This window comes from Podarcis vaucheri, assembly GCF_965113315.1.
Source record: "Podarcis vaucheri genome assembly, chromosome: 2".
Lineage (NCBI taxonomy): Eukaryota > Metazoa > Chordata > Lepidosauria > Squamata > Lacertidae > Podarcis > Podarcis vaucheri.
The window spans coordinates 15,581,785-15,608,544 of NC_138760.1; the positions used below are offsets into that span (position 1 = coordinate 15,581,785).

The window sequence follows — 26,760 nt, forward strand, 5'->3', positions numbered from 1 at the left end:
TCCTTCTTTTTGTCCTCACAACTACCATGTGAGGGAGGTTAGACTGTCGGATAGTGAGCTGCCCAGGGCCTTTCAATAAACTTCATGGTTGAACAGAACTTTGAACCTGACTCCCTCCATCACCAAGCTTTATATGCACTCAGCACATTTGTATAATTTAGTTTTGCTCCAAAGGAAACTGCAAAGTAAACTTGACTCCAAAGATTGCACTGGACAAATGAAAAATAATTTCTCTGTTCTCTCCTCCAAAAAAACCCCACAATTATGGAGAGTCTGGAGGTATTGGGGGGAGAGAGAGAGAGAGAGAGAGAGAGAGAGAGAATTCTCCCAGTTATTTTTATTTTATATTTATATTTATACCCCGCCCTCCCCAGCCAAGACCAGGCTCAGGGTGGCTAACAACCAATAATAAAAACAAGTTGATTAAAATACAATTTAAAAAACAAGATTAAAATACAAAATACAGTTAGTAGAATGGTCTTCACGCACAGTGGAATTTTTGGATCCAAAGGCTGTGGAATTCATACTTTTGATTTACAACAACTCTCTGCTTATGGGTAAGGGTCTATTTCAGTATGCCCCAAAGATTTTTATTTATTTATTTTAATATTTATTTCTATACCGCTTTATATTTTTAATAAAAATCTCAACGCGTTTTCAGAATATTAAATGAATAAAACAATAGCCGGGCGATGTTCCTCCCACCTCTTCCTCTTTAAACTAAAGTTTTTTTTAAAGAAACTAAAGGTATACTAATTGAGAAATAACAGATTTTGTTAAAAAATAACAAATTATTCTTAGATTTACATGGCATCCAGAAGCAGAAAAACTCCTGTCAGGCAAAGATTTCAGTTTGAATCCGGGCCCTTGAGTGGCTCTGATATTAGTAACTAAGAACGAGGTTTTTAAAAGGCCTTAATTTAATTGTCCTGTGTCTCACCATCAGAAAATCCCACTTTTTCTTTTCTGCACAGTGATTTGCCTCAAGAAAGAAAGAACTTTAGCAGATATATCACATGCCTCTTCTTTCGGATGTCTAAAGCATGTTTGTAAAGATTAGCTATGTTTGTAAAGATTGAAGTTGGAGAAATACAATAATGGTCATTGCAGCAACAAAATCTACCTAGAAGATTCATAACTTAGAACCATTGCTTAGGAAATGGGAATGGGTGCGGGATCACGTATCTCTCTGTTCTGTCCCTTCCCTTTTGTACTGAAATTTCCCTGTCTTCTCCTAACCTGGTTTGGAATTAAGTACGCCGATGCACCAAAGCTGAAGGTTGTCAAAATACAGTGTAGAAATAAAATAAGTGATCATGTAAATGTGTAGTCTACAATGTAGGATGAATTTGGGTGAAGTTGTATGAGTAGGGGGGGTACATGATCTTGAAGCCAGGTACCGAATCCCTATGCTATGGTACATTATTAAATGCACACTGATCAAAAGATTTGTAAATACAGGAAATTTGACAAAATGGTGACAAAATGTTATCTTACTTAGTTTTAACAAAAATATTTAATTACAGTGAAAACATTTAATGCTGTTGCACTTGTGCCCTGCTGGCAGGCTTCCCAGAGACATTTGTTTTAACATGTTTTTAATCCTGTATTTTTAAATTGCTATAACTCACCGTGGGACCTCATGGTGAAGGGCAGGTAAGTGATTGAATAGAAAATAATAATTTGTTTGGTCATTGTGGGAACAGGATTCTGAACTAGAAGGACCCTTGGCTTGATCCATCAGGGCTCTCCTTGGGTTCTTACTTAATTACTGCTTTTTAGCCATACTATTTTTTTCTTGTTGTGTAATAGGGCTTTAGGCATTTCTTCGATATATAAACTTTCTGGTACATGGGCAGACTTAACAGAGCTTTTCTTTCAGTCCATTGTTGGGGGTTATGTTAGCGTTTAAAATTTTAAGTGTGAGACATTCGCAGGGATTGTTTTTGCATCAAATAGCACAATGTGAGTGTTGCTGGAAGCATAACAAAACTTTATGGACTGGGAATTACTATAGGAAATGCATATCTTGATTATGTTTTTGTAACTAAATGTTTAAATCTTAAATGCTCTGTTATAGGGATTGCTTTACAGTATTGCCAGAATATTGTAAATGCCAGCTCCATATGGCTTACAAATAACAGATGGCACTGGGGCTTATATAAAACATACGGAATTCTAATTATTATTTTCTTTTCTTCCATTATCACTTTCCATAGACGTATAGAAGACTTAGTAATAGTTGTGTTTGTGTTGCTGAATAAAGCCTAAGGTTTATGGTCTGGTCCTTCAACTGCAAGTAAAAAAGCTACTTGTAAACTTTATTTTTCTTTATCCGGGCCTCAGTGCTGTAGTTGCTATTTTAGCACTAGCCTCCCCTCTTACTGGGCCAAAAGACTAGCAACAACCACATCAGTTTCCTCCAAATTTTAAGTAAAATTTGCACCCTGTAATGTTGACCAAAACACATGCATTAATAAAGAGTTTATCTATGCAGATGAAGCTCCCACCTGTAAGGAATGGGTGCTCTTATGTTGGATTGCACCATGTTATTGGATCTTGTTCATTTCAGTGGACTGAACCTATTATTTATTTACTTTTAAGATTTCTTACCTGCTGCTCACCACAAGGTCCCAGGGCGTATAAAAACATAAAGACCATTCTACTTATGTATGCTGTGTCTTGCCTTCAGGATATGTTCCTTTATCTTTATCCATGGGCGTAGCCAGGATTTTTGTTGGTCGGGGGGGGGGGGAGAACTTTTGTTTGAGGGGGGCAGAACTGACGTGATTGGCCAGTTAGTTAAGTATTTCTATTGTTTCACTTGATCTAGGGGGACGGCTGCCCTCCCTGCTCCCCTTGGCTATGCCCAAGTAGTTGTTTTGTCTGCCAGAGTTCATATACATACTATTAAATGTGTTAGCATGTGCTGTAGGACTCCCCCCCTCCCCCCACAATTATTATATCCAGAGTTATAAGCTTATTCTTGTCTTAAGAATGTAGACATAAATGTCCCTAAGATATACCACTCAGAAATCTTTCCTTAAGTTACTTTGGCTCCGGGATCCAGAATCACCTACAGCCTTTTAAACTTAATTACAAGGGTGGTTTGGCCCTATAAAGATAATTATCCCTATCTTCTGTAAGTCACAAGGCCTGCTAACAATTGCATTCGGCCTCAGTGGGTTGGCCTGCGTCCATTTCTCAACCATTGTATGTTAGATGTTACATCTTTGTGTTAGGCATACATATGATTTCACAAGCATATTAATTTTCCTCTTTTAGGTATTTGCAGGATATTGATTATCATAGTGGTACAGTGTCATAAAATATTCCATCTCCAGTGTAGTAAATGCCAGTTAGAGATTTTATCATACTTATCTTGGCATATATGTTTCAAATCATTCAAACAGACCTCCTAAAACCTGGACACCACTAATTTATCTAACTTTACAATTTATCACAGCTACCTTTAAATTATGAAGGCATTTAGCAGTGGTTGGTCCTGTAGATTTGTTTGACATGCATAAACGAACACTGATTAGGGTGTTTCATTCCGCTATAGAATGGTTATGCTCTATGTTCTAAATTGACAGTATCTGAGCCCCATTTTAGCCCTGAGCCATAGGAGTCTCTTAGGGAACTTGATAACATACTAGCACCATTGCAAGCTAAACTTCATGTCGCTGATCCTCATTAAGAAAATCCGTTGTCCCATTAGTCCAAGGACTTCTGCTTGCACAATGGGACTTGCTCTCAACCTGTTCTGGGCTTTTCTCCAGCCCTCCAGATCAGGGGACATGTGGGAAGAGGACAGAGAAGTCATCCCATTCTTCAGGCAGAAGTCCTTGCACGAATAAGACTACTTTGTTGAACGCAACCCAAGAATTGATTGATGTTGGTCACAATCTGAAGACTGCTCCGCCTGCCCATGTTTTATTGATCCCATTCCCACAGTTATTGGAATTTTGCAGTGTAGATACATTTATTTAAGGCTACTCAAACACAAAGGTTCAGTATGAACTTGTGGCACAGATTTCCCCATCCTTTCCATATCCTGTCACTTAGTGTTCATTAGCTAAAATACCATGCTCAGTGTTTACAAATTATAAAACCATGGTTTAAATGTATATGGTTCTTTTTCAGTATCCACTCGCTGGAATATTTTATGGATTGTAGCAGTGGCGTAGCGTGGGGGGTGCAGGGGGGGCCGGCCGCACCGGGCGCAACATCTGGGGGTTAGGGTTAGGGGGTGCAAATTACTTGCCTTGCCCCGGGTGCTGACAACCCACGCTACGCCACTGGATTGTAGCCTTCTGAAGGTATACTAAACAGATCCTCTTTCCAGGCAGGGAGATACTTAACTCCTCAGGTTTTGCAAGATACTATAGTTTTAAATCAGAGTGTAAAGCACTATTATGGTTACATACAGTGTTAAGTCAGTTGGTTTTAACATGGTCATTACCACTGCCAAGTGCAAATGCTTCCAATGTAGAGAGACAAAGTGGGTAACAGCATGTTGTTAACACTGTGTAAAATGCTAGCGTGATCCCAGACATTGTTGGCAGTTTCGTTGATCTGTCAGATGGAGCAGAACCCACACACCCCTTTCATTTCTTTTGCTCCCCTAGAGCTTTAGTCTCAGAAGCCCTGGCAGTAATAAAGTGCATTATTTCTGTCCATTGCATGGGACAGATAGTAGAAACCTGTTACTTTTAGACAGCTGCCTTTTGACAATAGCACACACACTTTTTTGCATGCTGTCTTCATCTGTTATCTCCATATGATCTTTCTCCCTGTATAGGATGTTAGCTTTACATAATCGGTATAGTAAATGACAACATGCCCACAACTGCATACTGTTTGGGAGTGCACACATTTTGTTCAGGCTGCACTGGTTACTATGTTGCTTTTGCCCTGGGACAGGCCTGCCAGGCAGACTCCTATGGGCAAAGAATCTGTTATACAGTACTGTAATATTCTTTAATATGTTAGCTGTCTGACCTAAACTGACACAAGTCAGGAAATTCCAGCTAAGAAATGGGAGCCTGCTTCAACATGGAATTTCCTGGTTTCCGTCATAATAAGTCTCTCTGTTGTTGTTGTGTTAATTTCTTTTAAAAACCACATTTATAGCCTTATAAAAATATGCACTTTCCAGGGAACTTGTAATGTGTCTCCATTTGGAAAATTATTAAGAACTTCCATTTATAAGCCCTCTTACTGTGTTTTGTTCAAGACTGCAACACCTAATTTCATGTCTGCATATGGAATGTGCAATTAATTGTGATAGGAGTGCGCATGTTTCACAATGGCAAATATTTGCAGTAGGGGTAGAGCTGTGAGGGCAACCCGTAAGTGAAAGTTAAATAAAATTTCTGCTAAGCACATCTGGACCACACAGTGTTTATGAACTAATCATCTGCTAAATTCAGACTTGTTAAAATTGGAAGCTGTGTAATTTATAAGAGCACAAAGCAACTGTAACTACTTTTTTCAGTCTTGTAACTCAAATGGTGTAATTGATTTCTCTTCCACAGACACATACCTTTTTTGGGTGGTATTAAACTTCACTCAGGGTCTGAGACCTCATAAGCCCATATTTCAAGCTGCAGTGAATTTTTATAGCCAAGTTATAAATCCCTGGAAAAATATGCCTTTTTATAACTAGCTGTGACAGAACTTTAACTACTGATCCATGAATACCAGCATGACCACAGTCCAGTTTATTGTAGCCGTAGCAGTGAGGCACTAGTCTGTTGAAAGAATCAATCCATTTCAGTTTTTCGTCATTTCAACTCTGCTTTTGAGAAGAGTTTCTCTTGTTAATGTGAGGTTTCTAAGTAATTTTATTGGCGCGTTACTTGCATCACACACTCACCAGTTAAAGACTGCATACTCAGAAACGTGTCTGCAACTTTTATTCTGTGGGTATAAATATCTTGATTTTTACAGTGGCAATATCCAAATTTCAGATAATGTCATCGGCTTTTAACATTTCAGAAGTGGGGCTACATTTGAATGTTAAGTGGGGCTACAAGTAATGTTAAATGGGGCAGAAAAATTTAAAAATCCATCCTTTTGTTCCACAAGAGTATTTCTCAGTTATTACCCCCACCCCACCCCCAGCACAGAGATGGCTTACATGTGGCTCTCCACATGTTGGACTCACATCTTCCATCTGCTGCAGCCAGCATGGCCAGTGTTCAGAGATAGGGGCAGTTGTAGTCCAAAAACATCTGGAGGACCACAGGTTTGTCATCACTCGAATATATTTTCCTGTTCATTTTTTTAAAATGTACATTTACATTATTTTAATTTGTCATTGAACCAAAATAAAGTGCCGGGCCAACTATCTTACCTTTCTTTTCAAAGTTATTTTTAATGTTTTAAAAAAGTGTGTGTGACAAGAAGTTGCAGCAGAACAAAATTGAGTTTCATTCTTTTCCGTTTTCCTTTACAAAAAATAATTCTGGATCTTTCCTCTTTGAAGTACCTGCTTTCCCTCCCCTCATATTCCTGAAATCCACAGCTGATAGGCACCAATGCCCCTACCATAAGTTACTGTTGCACAAAGTGATAGATCTAATCTTCTCTTTGGAAATAGCATGCAAAATAGGGGAAATCTAGGGATGCAAACCAATTTTTCTCTACATTCATGCAACTGGTGTAAGTTACAAAACATTTCCTAGATCGCAGCTTCCAGTTCTTCAGTAACAAGGCTTGTGCATGGCTTATTTTATGGCCCGTCCCTCCTCACATTTGGCCCTAGAGAAACATAGTAGCTGGAAGTGTCCACACCATGGGTAGGCAAACTAAGGCCCGGGGGCCGGATCCGGCCCAATCACATTCTAAATCCTGCCCGCAGACGGTCTGGGAATCAGCATGTTTTTACATGAGTAGAATGTGTCCTTTTATTTAAAATGCATCTCTGGGTTATTTGTGGGGCCTGACTGGTGTTTTTACATGAGTAGAATGTGTGCTTTTATTTAAAATGCATCTCTGGGTTATTTGTGGGGCCTGACTGGTGTTTTTACATGAGTAGAATGTGTGCTTTTATTTAAAATGCATCTCTGGGTTATTTGTGGGGCATAGGAATTCGTTCATTCCCCCCCCTTCAAAATATAGTCCGGCCCCCCACAAGGTCTGAAGGACAGTGGACTGGCCCCCTGCTGAAAAAGTTTTTTTTTTCCATAATGCATTTTTATTCATTATTCAGATTACACAAAAAAAACAAAAAACGGTACACAATATACAAATAAGAATATCAATAAACTTATCAGCATACAAATAAATATGCTGAAAAAGTTTGCTGACCCCTGTACACTGTGCATATTTACACCTACTTAATCAGGAGTTTGAGCACAGGTGCTATTTCTGTTCAGTATGAACCCAGCAGCATGATCCTAACCCTGTTTTCTCTGAGCTTCTGCCCTCCTAAATTATGTTTTAAGCCTATCGTGCCTTCCTGGTGTGAGCCAAGGTGCTTTTAGCCTTGCTGAAACAGGCATCTGCTCACTTCTACAGTATCCTACATTTGTAGTGTGCATCTGTTTTGTCATTTTTAGGGTTCACTTCACAGTGGTTCCAGTGCTGAATCTGGGTTCCAGGCTAGGCTCTGTCATTGCATGCACTTGCTGCATAGCCTAGTTCTAGTTTTTAGCCTTGCATCCCAGCCTGCAAAAAAGGAAACAGTTGAAGGACTGCTGTAAAGTCCAGTGGCGTAGTGTGGGGGGTGCCAGGGGTGCCAGCCGCACCGGGCGCAACATCTGGGGGGGGCGCGAGTCCAGAGGGAAGGGACAAGTTCCTTCCTCCGCCGGGCTCCCCGCCGCCACCGCCAGCCTTGCGCCCTAGCGCGTCCCCCCCCCCGCCGCCGCTGCGGCTGTGCTCCACTCACTGCTCGCAGGAGGAGCAGCCGCTGCAGCAGCACCGACGCCGCCACCGACGCCTGGCCGGGCACGGGCAGCCTCCGCACCCCGACGCCGCCGGCATCCCCTCGGCCCAGCCACAGGCGGCGGCTGCTTCTGCCGACTGGGAGGGAGGAGAGCTCCGAGGGGCCTCGCCGCGCCCTGCGCTCCCCAAAACCCTCCGAGAGGAAGCCAGCCGGCCGGCGAGGGTCTCCCGGTAGAAGGGGGCGCCGCTGGCTCCGGCTCTCAGCCGCGGGGGGGGGGGGCGAGGACGGAGCACGGCTGGAAGCCCCCGGACCCAGCCGGGAGGAGGAGAGGCGCTCGCCAAGCCGGGATCTGGAGGTCCACCCAAGGAGAGGAGGGGGCTTCGGCTGCCTCGGCCCGCGGGGGCTCCGCAAATAATAAATTTAATAAATTCCTGCTGAGCCTTTGGGGGGGTCCTTGGCTCCTTCGCTCGCCCCCAGCCCCAGTGGCATAGCGTGGGGGGGTCAGGGGGGCCGGGCGCAACATCTGGGGGGCGTGCTCGTACTCAAGTGCTAAAATCCACGGGTTAGGGGGCGCAAATTACTTGCCTTGCCCCGGGTGCTGACAACCCACGCTACGCCACTGGTAAAGTCCAAACAAGAAGAAGGTGGTGGTAAATCATTTTCCTTGCTAAAAGCTGTAAATATGTGATAAAAATTAAAACATAGTAGCTCAAATGGAAGCTCTGCTCCTTTTTAGAAGTGATTGGCTACTGCAGGAAGAGGGAATAAATTACTATATGCTGTTGAGGGGAATTCTCTTTTGAAGCATACAGCTTACCTACCCACCAGGAGTTTCATATTCATAATGAGCACCCACGCAATTCTTTCACTCTCTCTTTTTTTAATAAATAATGTTTATTAAAGATTTTCTTGAATTAGCTCCAGTTTGACCTGCTACGCTAAGAGCTGGTATTTAACACCCTGTGAAACAATCTCATGCCATGCCTGTTTATTTATCTTGAGATAAATGCAGCCTCCTTTCTTGCTACTGAGCATCGCAATTTGTTCAATTGGGACAATGCTTAATGACTAGTATCAGCATGGTTGATATTTCGGGTGAATGCGGGTAGGTTTGGCATATAATGTGGCTCTGTGGAATTGTTACATTTGTATCATGCACCTTAAAAATGGCCTGGAAGAAAAGACCTAATGCTTCATTTGTTTATTCCCTTCTTCCTTTAAAATTAGCTTATTTTTATATACTAATTGTAGCCTCCTCTGCCCTCAGATCCCCCTTGCAGCCCCGACTGTTAGCCAGCAGACAGTGAAACATTTGAGAGATGTGCCGTTACAGAGTGGGTGATGCACTGTGAGATTTCTGGAAACAGAAGCCCGTTTTCAGTTATCGCCAATTAACGTTTCCCTTCCGATTTGCAGGAATTGGGTAGCCTTTGTGCATTAGGTGCAACTTCTGCGCTATGGGAAAGAGAAACAGGAGGACAGCAGATAGTTCGTCCTCTGAAGAGGAGGAGGAATATGTTGTGGAGAAGGTTCTAGACAGGCGTGTTGTGAAGGGTCAAGTGGAGTATCTTCTCAAGTGGAAAGGATTCTCTGAGTAAGTCCAACTTTCCTTCTGACGTGGGCTTTGAGCTTTCTTGTTAGCAGAGCTCCAGGCAGTGCTTCAAATTTAACTTCCGTTGCCCTCATTCAAGCTTTCCTTAAAAACAAAAAAAACCTTCATGGGTGGGAGCTTGCTTTCCTCACTCCAGACAAGAGTGGCGTGCATCCATTTAAATGAGTGGGTCACGAGGCGAGGGCCTGGGACCTTAAAGCGTGTTTTGGAAATCCTGGCATCTGCGTTCCCTCTCTCACTTCACAGAGTTGGTAGTTCCACTTGAGTTATTCACCAGCACTATTGTCTAAATAGTTTTCCTCCTCATTTGAGGTTTCTGATTTGGGAGGGCATTTTGATCAAATACTCTTGTGGATTGCTTTAAACTGCTGCTTTGGAAAAGGAACGTTAATCCTCTTCCCCTCCCTTCAGGGCTGTGTTGTCCAAGCACAGAATTTGGTGCTGGGTGTGAAATTTGAGTATCCCAAATATCTCTGCTATGATTTTTGATTTTGATTTTTCAAAAATACAACTTTCTAGCTGTTAAGGATATTAAGATAAGCTTGAAAGTTGTCAGCAAAGGTTGTTGAATCTCAGACACCGAGATGAGCTGAGAAGAATTTCCAGGAACCAAATCAGTAGCTTCAGCATACTTTGGCCCTCTCCACAATTACCAGAATTGAAATAGATTTATGCAAAGCAAATATATGCAAAATGCATAATTTGCACAGGGTGCAGAGCTTAAGTTAACTTAGTATGTCATTTTGATTGATTTCATTATTTTTTAAAGCACAGCCCTTCTCATTAGTCCCAGTACAAAAGAACTGCTCTAAAAAGTTTTTTTGTCGATGTATGTGTTTGTATGTATATGTACCCTGGGTATTTGTCTGGGGTTCTGGCAGCCGGTTTTACGGTTCCATGAAGGACAGCCGTGATTCATTATGTAAGAGTCCAGATTTGAGGCCACGGTGTTTAAATGGATGCACACCACCTGATTGTGGGAAGGCAAGTTATCAAGCAGACACTGACACATTGCTCTGCTGTGCAGCATTTGAGAGGGTATTTCTTCATCAGCACCACATCAAAAAAGAGCACTTTGGGCTTGCAGTGATTTAGTTGTTCAAAATGATTCTGTGTCCCTTAGACCATGCTCAGTTTGAAAATATAAAAGTAAATAATCCCCGAGGAAAATAGCCTTAGATCCAGCTCACACGTAATGCTAAACTGTTACTTAGTGCTATGTGGATGAGCCTCTCTGAACCTGAGCAAAGTTTTCTGCTTATGTGCTTCTGCCTTCTTTTTCCTTATGTGGGGCTGGGAGGAGGACTTCTGTTTAGTTTAGCTTCACTGTCAAAGAACCTTGACTTAGCATTACATATGAACCAGGAATCCTGGCTTGCAGTGGTTCGTTGCTAAACAAAGCCAGCCTCAAAGTATGGGCTTGTTTAACTAAGAATTGCTTTAAACTGGGATCCCTGGTTTGTATGCAACACTAAACTGAGATCCTTTGAAAGCAAAACTAAACTTGCCAAAGGTCTTCCTTCTGGCTGAAGAAGAGGTGGGGACTTGAGAGGCTAACACTTTGTTTGGGCTTGTGGAGTCAGCCACATAGCACTAAACTGTGGTTGAGCATTGTGTGGAATCGTAACCATTGCTTCAGTGTTTCAATATGCTTTTGCTGCAACCTGTAATCTCATATACTGGACACAAACTAACCCATTTAGTCTAAAGTGACCTTTTCCTCTATTACCACCCAACTTTTCCCTTTTTGTTTTGTTTAAACATCAAGCCTGAAAAAGGGCTCTTTGAAATATGAATGTTTGCTCATTTAGTTGAACCTAATAATGATATGATTAAACTGTTCCTATTTAATCTGTGTTCAGATAGTATCTCTGGTACTGTTCTTAGAACAGTTTGTATCTAAGACAAGGCTATATTCTCAGAAATAAATCCCTTGCATTGTAGGCATTCTTGCAGCTATGGTATATAGGAAACCTCCCTGTACGTAAGTGACGGTGTGATTAATTCCTTTATTACAAATATCTCTTAAATGCTGCTAATGTTGTTCCTAATGTAAATTTGGGAAAATTTCTCAAAGAGTATGTAACCCTTTAAACAAAAATACCTCCTAGAACCAGGGCTGGTAAGATGTTTCAAATGCAAGTGTTAGAAACCAATTTTTTTAGGAAACAGTCCTGTGCAAGGGTCAAGGTGGCCGGGAAGAATGACAATTTCTTAAGCAGCTGCATTGGATTTTTAGAAATCAGGGCAATGCTGTGCTTATAATTCTTCCCACTGCAGCTGAAGCCAATCCCAAATTGCCACAGAATTCTGTTTAAGCCCTCAGAGATTCAAACAACTCTTACTCTGAGCAATCCATCGTGAGTATCAGGTCTTCTGAATTGGTTTTCTAAGTGTCCAGTCTTCCCTAAAAACCTGGAACAGTTTTTTCTCCATACACAGGTTTTCTTGTGCAGGGTAATTATTCACTCAGTTCTTAATTGATGTCTGTGATCACTAAATGGGAACTTTTTCAACTTTTTTCTGTTTGTTATTTTGTCCCCCACTGTTGTCCTTCTTTTACTATATCAGGGAGCATAATACTTGGGAACCTGAGAAGAACCTTGACTGCCCTGAACTGATTTCTGAGTTTATGAAAAAATACAAAAAAATGAAGGAAGGTGAGAACAAGCCTCGGGAGAAATCAGAGAGTGCCAAGCGGAAGTCAAGCCTTGCCAACAATACTGAGGACATGAAAGCCAAAAAGAAGAGAGAGGTGAGCTTTTCGCCTTGGCATTTTTCACTTCCAGAGGTTTGCCCCACCTCAGTGATTCCAGCACTGGATGTATGTGTGTATGCCGGTGGCACTCAGTCGTTTAAAACTGCATCCTAAGAAACCTTAGGATTTTAAGTTTAAAAATCAAGGACTTAAGATGTTGCGTCCCCAGAGCAAAGCTTCAGGTTGGCTGTGCCTCATTGTGCCAATTTTCATACCCCTCTCAGGGAAAACTACCCTGTAAAACAGGATGAGCTAATTGCCACCACTCATTGTAAAGAAAAGAATCGCTAAAATAATTATGGCCTTTAAAATATAATAAAGATTAACAATCAAGCAGGGAGCCTCACAGTACTATCTAGAGCAGATTAAGATCGGAAGAAATGCAATTTACTGTTTGAACGCCTGGCTAAAGCAAAATCCTTTTTAATGCACTCTTCTGTGACAGTAAACAAGCTCACAAATCAACGTAGAGAGTTGTGTGTGTGTATGGGAACAGCTTATTTTTTTGTGATTGTGTTCTGCTGAATTTTCTGTCACTTTTCTTTGGAAGGAGTAGCCTTAACAAAAGAATCTGGGGGGGTGGGGAGGGAGGGGAAGCAATTTGAAGACCCATGGTTCAGGAACCACCTGCTAAGAATGTACTGCCCAAATGGCTAATCTCTGCTGCTGTAACAGCAGGGTACTCAGAGCAGATGTGCCACAGCAGGTAAGGAAGGGAAAGCTTGTTCTGAAGTTAGCCTCATACGAGTTCTGAAGCCACACCCTGCACTGAGTGAGGTAGAATGGATCTTTCACAACTCCTGTGTCCTTACAGTCAAAGGTCCTCCTTACCTTTGAGAGGGTCACAGAAGAATAATATTTCAAGATTACTTGGTGTTATGCTGATATTTTATTAGGTAGTTAGTTACTGAAATATTATCATGTATTTAACTTGTGATGAATTAATAGAATCTTAATAGTTTTGATCTTTTTGCTATTACTGCTTTTAATTTTGTGTTAGCTGCATTAGGCTTTCTACAAAAATATTAGATATTTCAATTACAGTTATGGAGGGGAGGACATAACACACCTCTTTAAACAACTGAGAGTTCTTTCCCAATACATATGCAACAAGTAGATTGGGTCACAGTTTTACAACTGAAAGTTGAAATTCTGAGTTCTGCAGTATATGTGTCTGGAAAATCTTGGCAAAGAAAGAGAGAAAATGCTGTGGATATAAGGGCAGGCCAAGTGGTGGCTTTGAATGGTCACAGACATGCTTTCTGGCCACATTCATCACACCATACATGTTGGTCCTTCTGGTTTGTGCTGGTCATTTGCTGCAGTTTGTAGTGCAGGCTGTAATGGATACAAGTCTAATGTGGACCAGACAATCTATTGATACTCTAATAGAGAGAGAAAAGGCTACATTTTCTTTCTCCTACTTCCATAATTCTAGCTTAGTGTACAGAGAGTGTGGGTAGCTATGATCTGGATGAAACTTTAGGTGAATGTTGCAAAGTTATGTTCAGAGAAAAGCCTCTTTTGAGATAGGCAAGATAAAGCCTGTCGTATCTTTACTAGGAGTCATTACTCCATATTTCAAACCCTGATATGATTTTCACGAGGCATGCAAGCCAAAAAGAATTTGAAGGATAAATTCTTACAATTCACTTAGAAAACGCAAGCTGCCTCAGTGTGACCAGGTCTGTGTATACTCTGCTGAGAGGAATCAAAATTCTATGGGCTGCATCCAAAGCTCTGCTTCTGCAACTGGTCTTTCCCTTCTTCCTCTGGGCAGCCATCTGTACAATGTGAAAAGCTTCTCCAAAATGTCAGAGGGGCGTATCAAATGTTTTGGGCTGAGTCTTATGGAGCTGTAGTGGGAAGGGGCAATTGCAGTTCATCCCTCCTACTGCATAAAACACAGCTCACAATATCTGGTAGATTCCCCTGGCTCTCTAGAGATGCAGGAGGGCAGGGAAAGACTGGCTGTGTGAGCTACTTTCCACTCCTGTAGCTCAGGGTACAACCTATGTCCTGTGTACACAATACCAATATATTTTCCACATAATTAATTCTGCAAATGACCCAATGTGGGGCCCTGAAATTCTGCTCCCTCAGTTCTTCCCACTTCTGAGATTTCATGAGGAATTGTCCACACACTTTACTTTCTGGCTTATCTTTGCATTCTTACATTAATCTGAGGTTCTAAGGATTATGGTTTCTGAGCCCTACTCCATGCTTGCACACTGGGGCCTTCAAATGACAGAGCACACACCGCTCTATATATGATGTTGTAAAGACAGTGCTCTTGCTGACTTAAGTTACAGGTATTGGAAATACTGTGAAGGTCAAATGTATCACCTTGATTGGTTAAAGCTTAATGGCATTTCTCCCCTTCATTTTAAAATTTGCCGAATTCACTAGCCAATGCATGAGGAGACATGAGAACATGGGTTATTAAAACATCTTTATAGGGGAATGTGAACATATGAAATTTGGTATAAATGAGGATCTGTTGAGTGGCATTTTATGTCTTGTCTTTCCTTTCCTGGAGGAGAAAAATCTTCTGCAGTTCTGTGTGTTCGTTATTTTTTTATAACCTTATTTGAAGAAATGCCCTGCCCTTTACAGCTGTGTCTGTACAAAATTATGGCTAAGTCACTAGAGATTCAAACCTGCACTGCTACTGTCGGTCCTTAATGAAATCATAAGGGGTAATAAGGTCGTATATTTCATATCCAGCAGGTTATCCTTAGTGCGTTTGGATTACAGTTTTATAACCCATTATGTATTCTCCTTAAAGTTTGAGAAGTAAAACTGTCCACTGTGAAAATGAGTGGTTTGGTTCCTGCCGAAACATCCTGTCTCCTCCAGCGTTTTAACATGCTACGATTCCCCTTGGACTTAGTGCCTCAGGTTTTTAGGACTTGTCCATTAGGGCCAGTTGCAGACATAACACTTAACCGTAGCTAGTGGTAACCACAGTTTAGAATCCTATCAGCAGTTAAGATTTAAAGCATACAGTCAAACTCAGCAGTCAAAATGCTCAGGTGCTGGGACCTATGAACCAGCAAAGTGTCCACCACTGATCAGACCACCATCTTTGTAGACCTCATGTTAATGGACATTGAGTGACATTTTGGTAGCCAATGTGGGGATTATGAGGTTCTGTTGCTCTGGTAACATTTATCAAAGACAATAGCAAGTGGGGGTGCATCACAATGGTGGTATCTTTGTTAAATGTACAAGCCAACTGCAGCTATTCTTACCACTGCCAAGAGAGGGGAACAGTGATGATGATTTCCTTGGCATTTTCTTCCCCAAAGGGGGAAAAATGTGGGACATGTTCAAAGGAGACTGGCTAGTGTGGATTGGATACTGGTAGGACGAGGCTGTGCTGCGTCCTTACATATTGCCTCTACTCAAGTGAGGCCTGGCTTGGGCAGATTTCTGCTGGCACTTCAATGCATTAGGACTGAATGTGTGGTGATGAGTTAAAGGACAGTGATTGCCTGTCGCGCTCTCTTGCAGTATTGCTTCCTGTCCACCTTCCTTGGGCAACCCTATTCAGAACAGAGGACAGACTACATTCCAATGTACAAACCAGACTTGTGCTACCCTCCTGACAGAGGCAATTGGCCTGGCAGTACGAACTTCAGCAACAATGGCACCCAGGAGGTGGGAGAATGGTGGCAGGCAGGTAGAGTGAGTGAGTGAGTGACCGACCCATGGATTCACCGTCCAAGGTTTCACTTGCCCACACTGCTCAAGTTTTCTCCAGTGTACCTGGCCTGGACTCAAGCAGCAGTTAGCTGTGCTGAGCCGCCCTGACTTGTGTGCATAGGAGGAAAGAGGGACTGTTCCTCCGCAGCTTTCAATGGTGTCCTTTGTCTCACCTGCCTTCTTCAGGAGCCCCAGATGCTCTTTGACCCTCCTCTGTTTTGCCTAACTGAGGGCAAAGCAACATCATACAAGTTAGCATTGTACTGTACCATTGGCAGGCAGATGAGCCAAGCGCATTCCTCCTTGACAACTTCTGGGCAATTCTCAGCTTTTCACCTCCTGTTCAGGTGTTTCACTTCCAATTCCTAGTACTACCCACCCAAGTACCCTTCCCCAAGTTTGTAGACCAACGTACCCTAAACAGTGGCATCTAGTATTCCCTGTAATTCAGGCCTCTCCTTCACATCCCTGTTTTTTCCTCCCAGGCATGCTTTCTTTAGAAATGTTTAGGGGTTATTTCTGCTACTCTTCTTCCTGTGGCTGTAGCAGATTATCGGCCTCCTCCACCCACAACCATAGAGGTGCTAAGACCCATAAACTGAATCAATGCTCATGTGCCATCTAGGGACACACATGGTTGCTCTTTCCCTGTTTGCTGAGAGAGACAGGAATGGGGAAATATTAATTGTGCAAAAAATTAGCAAGAGACATAGGAATTTAAAGGGAAGTGGGTTATCTTGAAATGCTACAGGCACCTCTCATTTAAGTACCTGCTAAATGAGGTGCAGGGGAAATTCCAAATACACTTATGGAATGTTTAGTTGGGAGTTGCAAGCAAACAGGAAATTAGTAGAGAATGTCAGGTGATTGCCACTGAGCACCTTCCAGCTGTTGCCTTCCCCGAGTCTGTGATGGCTTTGATAAACTCCATTCTAGGAGCAGGGTGAAGTTTCATCAAGGATCTGTGGCTCCAGGCCTCTTAGCCACCTTGGCAATACCTCAAGTGACACTGATTCATTCAAAAGTGTTGAGAGTGTTCATTGTCATGTTCAAAGTCTACTAGCAATACCCCCCCCCCATGCTGTTCTTTCCCATCCCCAACAAAACACAGGATTTGTTTCAGAAGGTGTGGAACGAGTCAGAGAAATGTTGGAACCCACAGCAGTACTATTCCTTTGTCTGCAATCCTGTGGCTTCTCTTGAAGCAGGCACTAAATGGTAACTTCTTTCATTTCCTTTTCCCCATCCTGTTGGACACTTCAGATGGCTTCTGCTCCAGAATGGAGATTGTGAGCTGCCGCTGCATTTCTCCCTGCACTTGCTAGAGCAGGGAGGTGAAGCCTCTGGACCTCCAGATGTTCTTGGACTCCATCAGCCCCTGCCTTCATAGTCAATGATTCAGGGTGATGGGAGTTGTAGTCCAGCAACATCTGGAGGGCCGGAGGTTCCCCACCTGTTAGCATGAGGCTCTGTTGTAGCCTTTCTTTGCTATCTCTTAACAGCTAGATAAAGAGAGCCAGTGTGGTGTAGTGGTTAAGAGCGGTGGACTCGTAATCTGGGGAACCGGGTTTGCTTCCCCGCTCCTCCACATGCAGCTGCTGGGTGACCTTGGGTCAGTCACACTTCTCTGAAGTCTCTCAGCCCCACTCACCTCACAGAGTGTTTGTTGTGGGGGAGGAAGGGAAAGGAGAATGTTAGCTGCTTTGAGACTCCTTCAGGTAGTGATAAAGCGGGATATCAAATCCAAACTCTTCTTCTAAAGGTAGTCTTTTTTCAGAGCTGGGTTTGCAGACGTTCCTGCATATTCTTGCTCACCTCCAAGTCAACAAGCTCCCTGGTCTCCTTGTTTCACTACAGTGATACTTTTGTACCATTTAAGAAGGAATAGCTCTGATATCTCTGTTGATAATTTTTCAGCTCTAGGTCATGGGCTGCAGCAGATGTTTTCTGAGGTCTCTGCTGGACTGCTGGGACAGACGTATCAGACAGTCACAAATTGTAGGCACAGGTTGTTGCTGGTTGAGCCCACGGGTGCCAACTTGAATAAATATTGTGGGGGCGCAGGTAAGCCCCACCCTGCATAATTGATCACATGACACAGTGCACACACACCATTTGAATGGGAATGCCCATCAACTGGGGGGGGATCAGCCCCTCAAATATTTTATTGTGGGAACTGAAGCCCCCATGGACCCTAGGAATTGGCTCCTATGGTTGAGCCAGAGTCCAGGCATGAGGTGTAGATGGAGGCTGAGTCACAGATAGAAAGCGGAAGACTGTAAATATTAGTTTGGAAAAGATCTGCTTTTTGACTTGCAGTATGTCTACTCGGCATTCCCATCTCTCTGGTGTTGTGGCCTGCGCATACAGGGATGAAACCATAGACGCCGTGACTGTGATTAGCAATCTTGCTTTAAGTCATGCTTTCACATTTTAGTTTGCAGCTGATGAGAACCCAGATAGTAAGGCTAAGGCCATTTGTTATGTTTAATCATGCTTAAGCATCATGTCTGCACCAGCCTTGGAAGAGGCTAGACGCTCAGTTCATAGTGCTCCCTCTTTGGAAGCCAGTATGGTATAGTAGTGGATGAAGCATGGGATTTGGACCACAGGCTCACTAGATGATCTTGAGCAAGTTACTCTGCTTCTCTTAGTCTAACTTACCTCTCAGAATTGTGAGGATAAAGTGAGATTGCATTGAACTCCTAACAGGATCTGCAGGATATAAATGTGATGAGCAAGTGGGGAGCTGGAAAGGCATTCAAACATCCATCTAGCCCCGTTCCAGAGCTTAGGATAGCTGACAACTAAACATATATATTTAAAATGTTTTAAATAATCACATATAAAAGACATCTTGTGAAAATCCCATATCTGTCTGACCTAGCCATTGAAACCACATCAAAAGATGTGATTTTCAAGAGAGGAAGTTTGCAGCGGTACAGCATTATTCTTTCTTGGTATATGTTTTGGTTATCAAAGCTCAGTGCACTTATGATTGTCTCTACACTAGAGCCTGTGGTGCTCTTTAAGGGAGAGAGGAACACAGGGAGGCCTGTGAAAAAGATGGGTCTGTGTCTATGTGTCATATAAGAGATCCAGTATCTCAGATTAAGACACTATTGTGCGTTCCTGGCTGCTCACAGTTTCAGCAGTGTGCTCAAAGATTAGTTGCGCTATTGGATTATTGTTGTTTTTATATTTGTTGTTAACCTTTTTTTGTTTTTCTCATTTTCTTGCAAGCCACCCTAGGAGTTCTACTGAAGGGAGGCATAAACATATTTAAATAAATAAAATAACTGTATGAAACTTTCTGTCGTGAGGGAGATTTGATAGAGGTGGGTTGGTAGTCAGTTAAGTTTTACTTGAAGTACACTCATTGGTATTAGCGAACATGGCTAGGTTAGGTCCATTAATTTCAGTATGCCTTCTCTTAAGTAAAACTTAGATTAAGAAAATAAATGAACAAATCTCCATGTGCAGCTAGGCTGTTTGGTAAGGCAAAGTGAGACAGCACTGAGCACTGGTCTCAGTTCCAGCCCAGACTGCTTTTTAACTTGGTTGGTACTCCAAGGCAAAACTATGTGTCATGGTGGCATGCAACCTGTGTTGTCTCCAGTCATATGTAAGGTGGGTGGGGCTTGTGATTTTAAAGCACAAAAGGGGCGTGGGGAGAAGGCACAAGGGGGACTTTAGCACCTCCCCTGTGAACATGCCATTTGGATCGAAATCTCTCTCTCTCTCTCTCTCTCTCTCTCTCTCTCTCTCTCTCTCTCACACACACACACACACACACACACACACACAAACACACAAACAAACACAAACATTCTCCTCTTTTTAAAGCCATGTGTAGCTTTGGCCCTTATATTGAGCCATCTGCTAGGGTCTTGCTAACACTGCGAGTGTTTTAGAGATCACAGCAAATAACAATAGCTACCGGAGACTCAATAATTCAAAAGGAGAACACTTTTGCTTGTTTGTTTTGGCTAGCACACTATCCAATTACTGTTCGCACAAGAGATTCTCTTTACCCAACAAATCTTTTCTTTAAAGCAGTTATCCTTTTCTACCAGGCTGTTGGGAGTTGTAACAGCTATATGGAGATCTATCATGGCCATCAGCACTTTGGGGAGTAAGAAGTTTTTTTTAAAATGCCCATATACATACCTGTTGAGTTAGATATTTGTTGTAAGGGCTCAGTAATCTTAGTGGCCAGTTTTGACTAAGCCCCCACTCCATTTTTTTTTGGGGGGGGAATAGGGGGCCCCCTCGTATGCTACAATTTTCCACACAGACATGATCTTGTTCTGGCCCTGTTATGAGTTCAATTTAAAGTGTTCTTAACTAAAGCCAGAGGTGATTGTTAGTCCAAACTGTCCTAAACCAGGAGTTGGGTCTGGATTTCTTATGCAATATGAAGAAGCTGAGAAATGAAGTGTTGTATTATATTATTACATGATTTGTGGGTTCATTAGTTCCCCCAAGGTGCCCTAGAGTTGTCCTCTGTATTCAGTCTGTATTCTCTCTCTCTCTCTCTCTCTCTCTCTCTCTCTCTCTCTCACACACACACACACACACACACACAGATAGATTTTTATTTTAAATTCCTCTTCTTCCTCTTCATTTGGCGATTGCTTTTATTTCCTCGAAAAAGTCAAGCCGCCTGCCTCTTTGTTAACTGCTTGCTCTGCCTAGCCGCATCTACCAGACAGTAGATGTGTGGGCAACAAATGTGTGGATCTCCCTCAGAATAGCGTGTGGCGGTGCTGCTGCTGCTGCTGCAAAGCAGGGAGAACACGCTCGCTCCAGGCTTGCAGCAACTGAACGCTGTTACCAGCCTTCAGATGGTATGTGCAGAGGGAGCTGACCGACCCTTGTCTGGGGCCCCGGCGGTTTAAGCTCTCTCCTTGCAAACAAAAAAAACAAACCAAAAAAAGCGCCCCAACTGCATGAATGGGACACACCCATTGACGGCACCGGCACAAAGACCTCGAGGACCGTGTGAGAGCCCGTAGAGGTGGTGCGCTCTGGAGCGGGGGAGGCGTAGCAGGGATGGGGATCCTTGGAAATCACGAATGGCTGCTGCTACTGCTGCTGCAGCAGCTGCAAAGGCAAGATGACTTAATTCCCTAGATCTATCCATCGCTTTGCTAGCCCATTTTAATGGCGACTCTTTATTTCTCTTCTCTTCTCTCTCTCTCTCTCTACCTCTCTCCCTCCCCCCCTCCTTTTAGGTTTCTTTCCCCTTTCCTCCTCTCCCCAAACATTTCATAAAGAAGATATGTCAAAGGAAAGAGAAAAGATGATAAGGCCTCTTCCCTCATCTGCTAATTACCATCAAGCCATGTACCACATCTGTTTATCACCTGATTCTCGGTGCCCTTTGAAGCCCCTCTGCCTCATGGTTGAGGGAGATTAACAAATGGCCAAAGAACGGGAGGAGGAAAGAATTGTTTTTGTAACTGTCTTTCTCTTTCTCTGTCTTTCTTTCCACCAGAGCACCGATATTGCCAGGGGCTTTGAAAGAGGATTGGAGCCGGAAAAGATCATTGGAGCCACAGACTCTTGCGGCGATTTAATGTTCCTAATGAAATGGTGAGTGTTCTTCTTTCTTCTTTTTTTTAATATTGACCCTGTTGTCTGGTTCTCCTGCTCTCGGCGGCCCTTCTTAAAGCAGCCAATAAATTACCAGAATAGTCTAGGGTGAGGTGCTGTGGCGAAATGGCCCAAGGACACTTCATTCTGCTTCTCTGCTAAGGCTTTGTTTTCCCTCTGCTCTGCAAAAGGCTCTTACACCTGGAGCTTGTATATCATGCTTTGCAAGATACACAAGCCCCTTCGCTTCCACATCTCTGCCCCCCTCCCCTCCCCCCCCAAAAGAAGAAGAAATACTAGAGAGCACAGGAAATCCTTCTGGGAAGGTTTTGACTTGCCTCTTGTTTTTGCTCCTGGGCTTATCTCAGCTGGAAGCCTCTCTGGGCAGAGAGAGAGAGAGAGAGAGAGAGAGAGAGCACGCAGCATATGCAGCAGCCCCTCCCCCACCAGCAGCCCGAAACAAAGAGCTGGGAGAGTCTGGCTTATCTGCCTGGCAGAGGTTACAGCACAGCTGTGTTCAAGGGAGCTCCCTCTTGCTCCTCAACTCCCCTCCGCCACCCCCAGCCCCGCAAGATTTCGATACTGGGTCCTCCTCCCCTGTAGCATTGCAGCAGAGATAATAAGCCCTTGTGTCCTGGGCTTTGCTGTCTCTGAAGCTGGCGGGCTTGAGATGGATGGTGCCTGCTCCTCTTGAGGCAGGGTGGGGGAGGGGAGCCAGCTGCACACAGCGCCTTGGAGGAGGGGGCTGGAGGGAACACAGAGACAAGGAACGCGGGGAGAAGAATTGGTAGATTCACCTCTCCCTCGTTCATTCTACTAGGCGACCGAACGTCCTGGGGTACCCAGGGGTATTTTCTGGCACCTGTTGGTCGCGGAAATACACCCCCATACCCTGTAAGGGCTACAATCCCAAACTGGAGAACTTCACCTTTGGTAAATCACCTGTGTGGAACAATCACTGTTTTTTTTTTTTAAAAAAGTCATTTATATGAGGCCCAGGTCCAATGGTAGCTTGGTCCCAGGTGATGCATCCAAGGGAGGCAATGATTAATAGCTGATGAATATCCAATCTTTAAATTTCCAGCTCACTTGAATTCTGTAGAGCAAGGAATCTGTTCAATGAGACAAATGCTTTGCAGATTAACACAATGATATTTTGCAGACTGTTTTAAATGTGCGAAGGTTATTTACAGTGCTCAGCACCATTGAACCCTGTGAACTATTTTGCTGTGATTGCTGTTTTATAAATGGAAGCTGAGGTTGAGGGAATGTGGCTTGTCCAAGGCTTTGGTTTGAGCCCTGGGCTTGTAGGTACACAACCAAATTATCCCCTGGATCACATTTGCTATCATTGGGTAAATTAATTACTTCAAAAGAACTAATCTCTTTTTAGGCAGTGGGAATAATTTCTATTGCAAAATACTGCAGAAACAGATTGTGAAGTTTAACAACACTCATTTTAATTAATCTGTACTCTGCGTTGGATCACTTTTAAATCTTACCTTTGCAATTGACATCATTCAGTGGTCATTAATGAAACGTGTTTGCTATCTGGCATTTAAACGAATTCTATTGAATTAAGGTTGCAATCCTGTACCCATTTACTTGGGAATTGCATTTACTGAATTGCACTCAGTTGGGACTTAACAGTGCACCTTATATCTACTCATAAATATTTTGCTATAATTGCATATTATATTTATTGCTTTTCTCAGAAAGGTAAACTCAAAGTGACTTTTGAAAACAAATATTAAAAACGAGTAAAAAGTACCTAAAATGCTCACCAATAATATGTATATTATTTAGATTGACAAAATGTAAAACTTGAATGATTGTTTTGTTTTGGGGATCTTGAAGCGAAGAGAAGTAGCTTATAAATTAATAAATAATGTATTGTTTAAGGAAAGGCAGTTTGTCAATATTTTATTTTTCATCAGCTTAATAATAAAAAGCAAGTAAAAGTCAGGATTACCAGCTTCAGTTTCTGACGACTGTCATGAAAACCTTTGCTTCCCAGGGCGTAACTGTTAATGCTGGGCACAGACACAAGGAAAAGCAGTCTGCAAATTTACCTTTATCAAATTTACCTTTAACAGTCCCAGACTGTTTACTTGCTATAGCCTCTCACTAATACCATTGTGTATGTGTTGAGGGTGGAGGTTAACTGGTAATGAAGTCTTGAGTTGATTGCACCAGTTAATTAATTAAAAAGTTTGTAGCCCTAATCTGTGCTAGGTAGCCTTTACCAGTAAATGTCACGAGATACGCAATGTCTAGCAACTTTGTAATGCCTTTGCAGAAAGCTCAGTTATCACCAGAAGCTTTTAAACTCAAAGCAAGGCATAGAAAATGAGAGTGGATGGACATCCAGGCTATATTGCCCATTTCTGTTCTTGTTATTGTTAGTATACTGGTCAAGCTAAATTGTCCTCTTTGTATACCCTTGCCTTACCTCTGTTTTGCCTTTGCCTATCCCTATTTTCTAAAAAAAAAAAGATGCTAGATTACAAAGCAAGCTTACATTTCATCTCGTGTAGTTGTACATTCTACTATATGATTTCTTCATCGGTTGCATGCAGTTACCTTGAGATATTAAAATAGGAAATGCATTTTAAAATAGGAATCTCTAACATACAGTGCAAGCCTCCAGTCCTGCCAATAGAGTAAAGAAAGAAAGAAAAATCCTGGGAGTTGACCTTTTGAAGCACAACATTTTAAGCGTAAATAAATTGAAACAAAGTTAAGCTGAAAAAAATAACTAAAAAGTTTGCTTATAGTAGCAGTTTTCAATATTTCAAAACGATTGTGTGGACAAGTACAGGAGCCAAATTCTATGCTTCTAGAGATCCAGGAAAAGTGGACCCCTTTTTGTACTGTATTTAGCCCCTATTAGCCCCTATAATGTTAGGTGGAAACATTTCAAACTCGGGCTGCCATTTACCTTAGTCAACCATTTATCAGTTGCTCAACAGGAATAGTTTTCTGGGTGGTGTAAAAAATAAAATCAGGGATTCATTATTAATCAATTACATTTGCACAGGGGTAAAACAAAAAAGAAAACCATACATCCTTTGATTTAAATCAGGGGTTTCCAACATGGCATTCCTGGGCAAACATGTGCCCAGATAATCCTTTCCTCTGCTGCAATCAGGCTTGAAAGAATCATTCAATTTTTGCCAATAGTATTTCCTGCAGTGTGTGCTTGGTTGTGCTGTATGTAATGCACAGATGCACATTTTTAACCAGTTGGAGTATTTTTAATTGATTGATCTAACCAATTAATTGATTGAATGTTGGACTCCTACCCATAACTGTACAATTCCTAGAAAGATTGAGGGCGAGACATTGCTCTGTTGCTTCCTCTCCCCTCTTCCCATCCTTTTGATGGGGAAAGAAGTGCACAGTGTTGCTTTCTTTTGGCAACCCAGCCCTAATCTTAAAGTCAGCTCTTGGAGAAGGGGTACAGCAGAGAAAATTGTGTTTGTGCCCCTCCTCGATCAGAGCAGGAAAAAGGGAGAAATGCAGAGATTTCTGTTTGAGTATGCATTCAAACACTGGTTAGAACATCAGTGTTACTGCACTAGGATTGGGTTCAGCAACTGGAAGCACTTGTGTCAGATTGGGTACCCTAGGAGATGCCAACATGGCCCTCCAGTAATCAACCTAGAGGATTAAAGGCAACTGTGGCAAAATAAATGGTTGGCAGCCATCCCTTGCTCCCTCCTCAAAGAGTCCTCCAGAAAGCCAGTTGCTGACCAGGACATTAAGTAGTAGATAATGAGAGTTGTCAATCTTTTTTTTTAAGTTGATAAACCATCTGTGCTTCAATCAATTCATTGTGATATTGGAGGAAATTTAAGTTTAATTAGCCATTTATGAACAAAAGCTATTATTATTATTAGAATTAGAATTTATATACAGTGGTACCTCGGGTTAAGTACTTAATTCGTTCAGAAGGTCCGTTCTTAACTTGAAACTGTTCTTAACCTGAAGTACCACTTTAGCTAATGGGGCTTCCTGCTGCTACCGCGCCGCCGGAGCACGATTTCTGTTCTCATCCTGAAGCAAAGTTCTTAACCTGAAGCACTATTTCTGGGTTAGCGGAGTCTGTAACCTGAAGCGTATGTATCCTGAAGCATATGTAACCCGAGGTACCACTGTACTGCCCTAAACCTGTCTCAGGATGGTTCACAGACTAAAATCAAGATATAAAAACACAAAATACATAATAAAAAACAACAACAACCTAATTAATAGGAAAGGCCACCTTTCAATATTTTTCTTTTTCTTCCCTGCCCCCAAACTTTTCTTCCGTTTTGTAAAAGATACTACAACCAAATCACCTTGAAATGTAAAACAAGGATGGCTTTAATTCAGTCTCATTGATTTAAAATTGCTCCCATTAATCAACTAAAGATTTAGTTGATTCATTTATTGATTATGCCTGTCGACACTTGCAGCCTGTTATAAGTATTGCATATGTATATTTTGTTTATAAATTGCTTCTTCCCTGAAAAAAAGTCCCTTAGTTGACAATTAATGTATGCAACACACACACACACACACCACTGGGGTTGCAGTAGCTGCCTTCCTCCTCCCATTGACAGCTTCAATGTATCCGAAGAAGTGTGCATGCACACGAAAGCTCATACCAATAACAAACTTAGTTGGTCTCTAAGGTGCTTTGTTGTTTGTTGTTGTTTAGTCGTTTAGTCGTGTCCGACTCTTCGTGACCCCATGGACCAGAGCACGCCAGGCACTTCTGTCTTCCACTGCCTCCCGCAGTTTGGTCAAACTCATGCTGGTAGCTTCGAGAACACTGTCCAACCACCTCGTCCTCTGTTGTCCCCTTCTCCTTGTGCCCTCCATCTTTCCCAACATCAGGGTCTTTTCCAGGGAGTCTTCTCTTCTCATGAGGTGGCCAAAGTATTGGAGCCTCAGCTTCAGGATCTGTCCTTCCAGCGAGCACTCGGGGCTGATTTCCTTCAGAATGGATAGGTTTGATCTTCTTGCAGTCCATGGAATGTCCCTTCATGCATCACTGCCTTGCCGTGGCGAAGGGGCTTCAATAACTCTTAAGGTGCTACTGGAAGGAATTTTTTTATTAAGCTTAAATACCGGCATATGTTTTCTCCTACTCTGGTGCTGCTTCCTTCAGGCAGGTTACTTGAGCCCAGCTCCCCTTTTTTC

General features: G+C 42.5%; 1 protein-coding gene across 2 annotated transcripts in view; it reads left to right on the forward strand.

Moving 5' to 3' along the window:
• The window catches only part of CBX5 (chromobox 5), a 54,267-nt gene that overhangs the window by 20,838 nt on the left and 6,669 nt on the right, over positions 1 to 26,760 (forward strand). Inside the window, exons 2-5 of one of the 2 annotated variants that reach the window (XM_082212918.1) lie at positions 9,311 to 9,488; positions 12,078 to 12,261; positions 15,781 to 15,845; positions 21,473 to 21,570. In XM_082212918.1, coding sequence (XP_082069044.1) covers positions 9,352 to 9,488; positions 12,078 to 12,261; positions 15,781 to 15,845; positions 21,473 to 21,554 — 468 coding nt within the window. In that variant the 5' untranslated portion in view covers positions 9,311 to 9,351 and the 3' untranslated portion in view covers positions 21,555 to 21,570. The remainder of the gene's footprint in view (positions 1 to 9,310; positions 9,489 to 12,077; positions 12,262 to 15,780; positions 15,846 to 21,472; positions 21,571 to 26,760) is intronic. The other variant, XM_082212917.1, reaches the window with a different exon arrangement.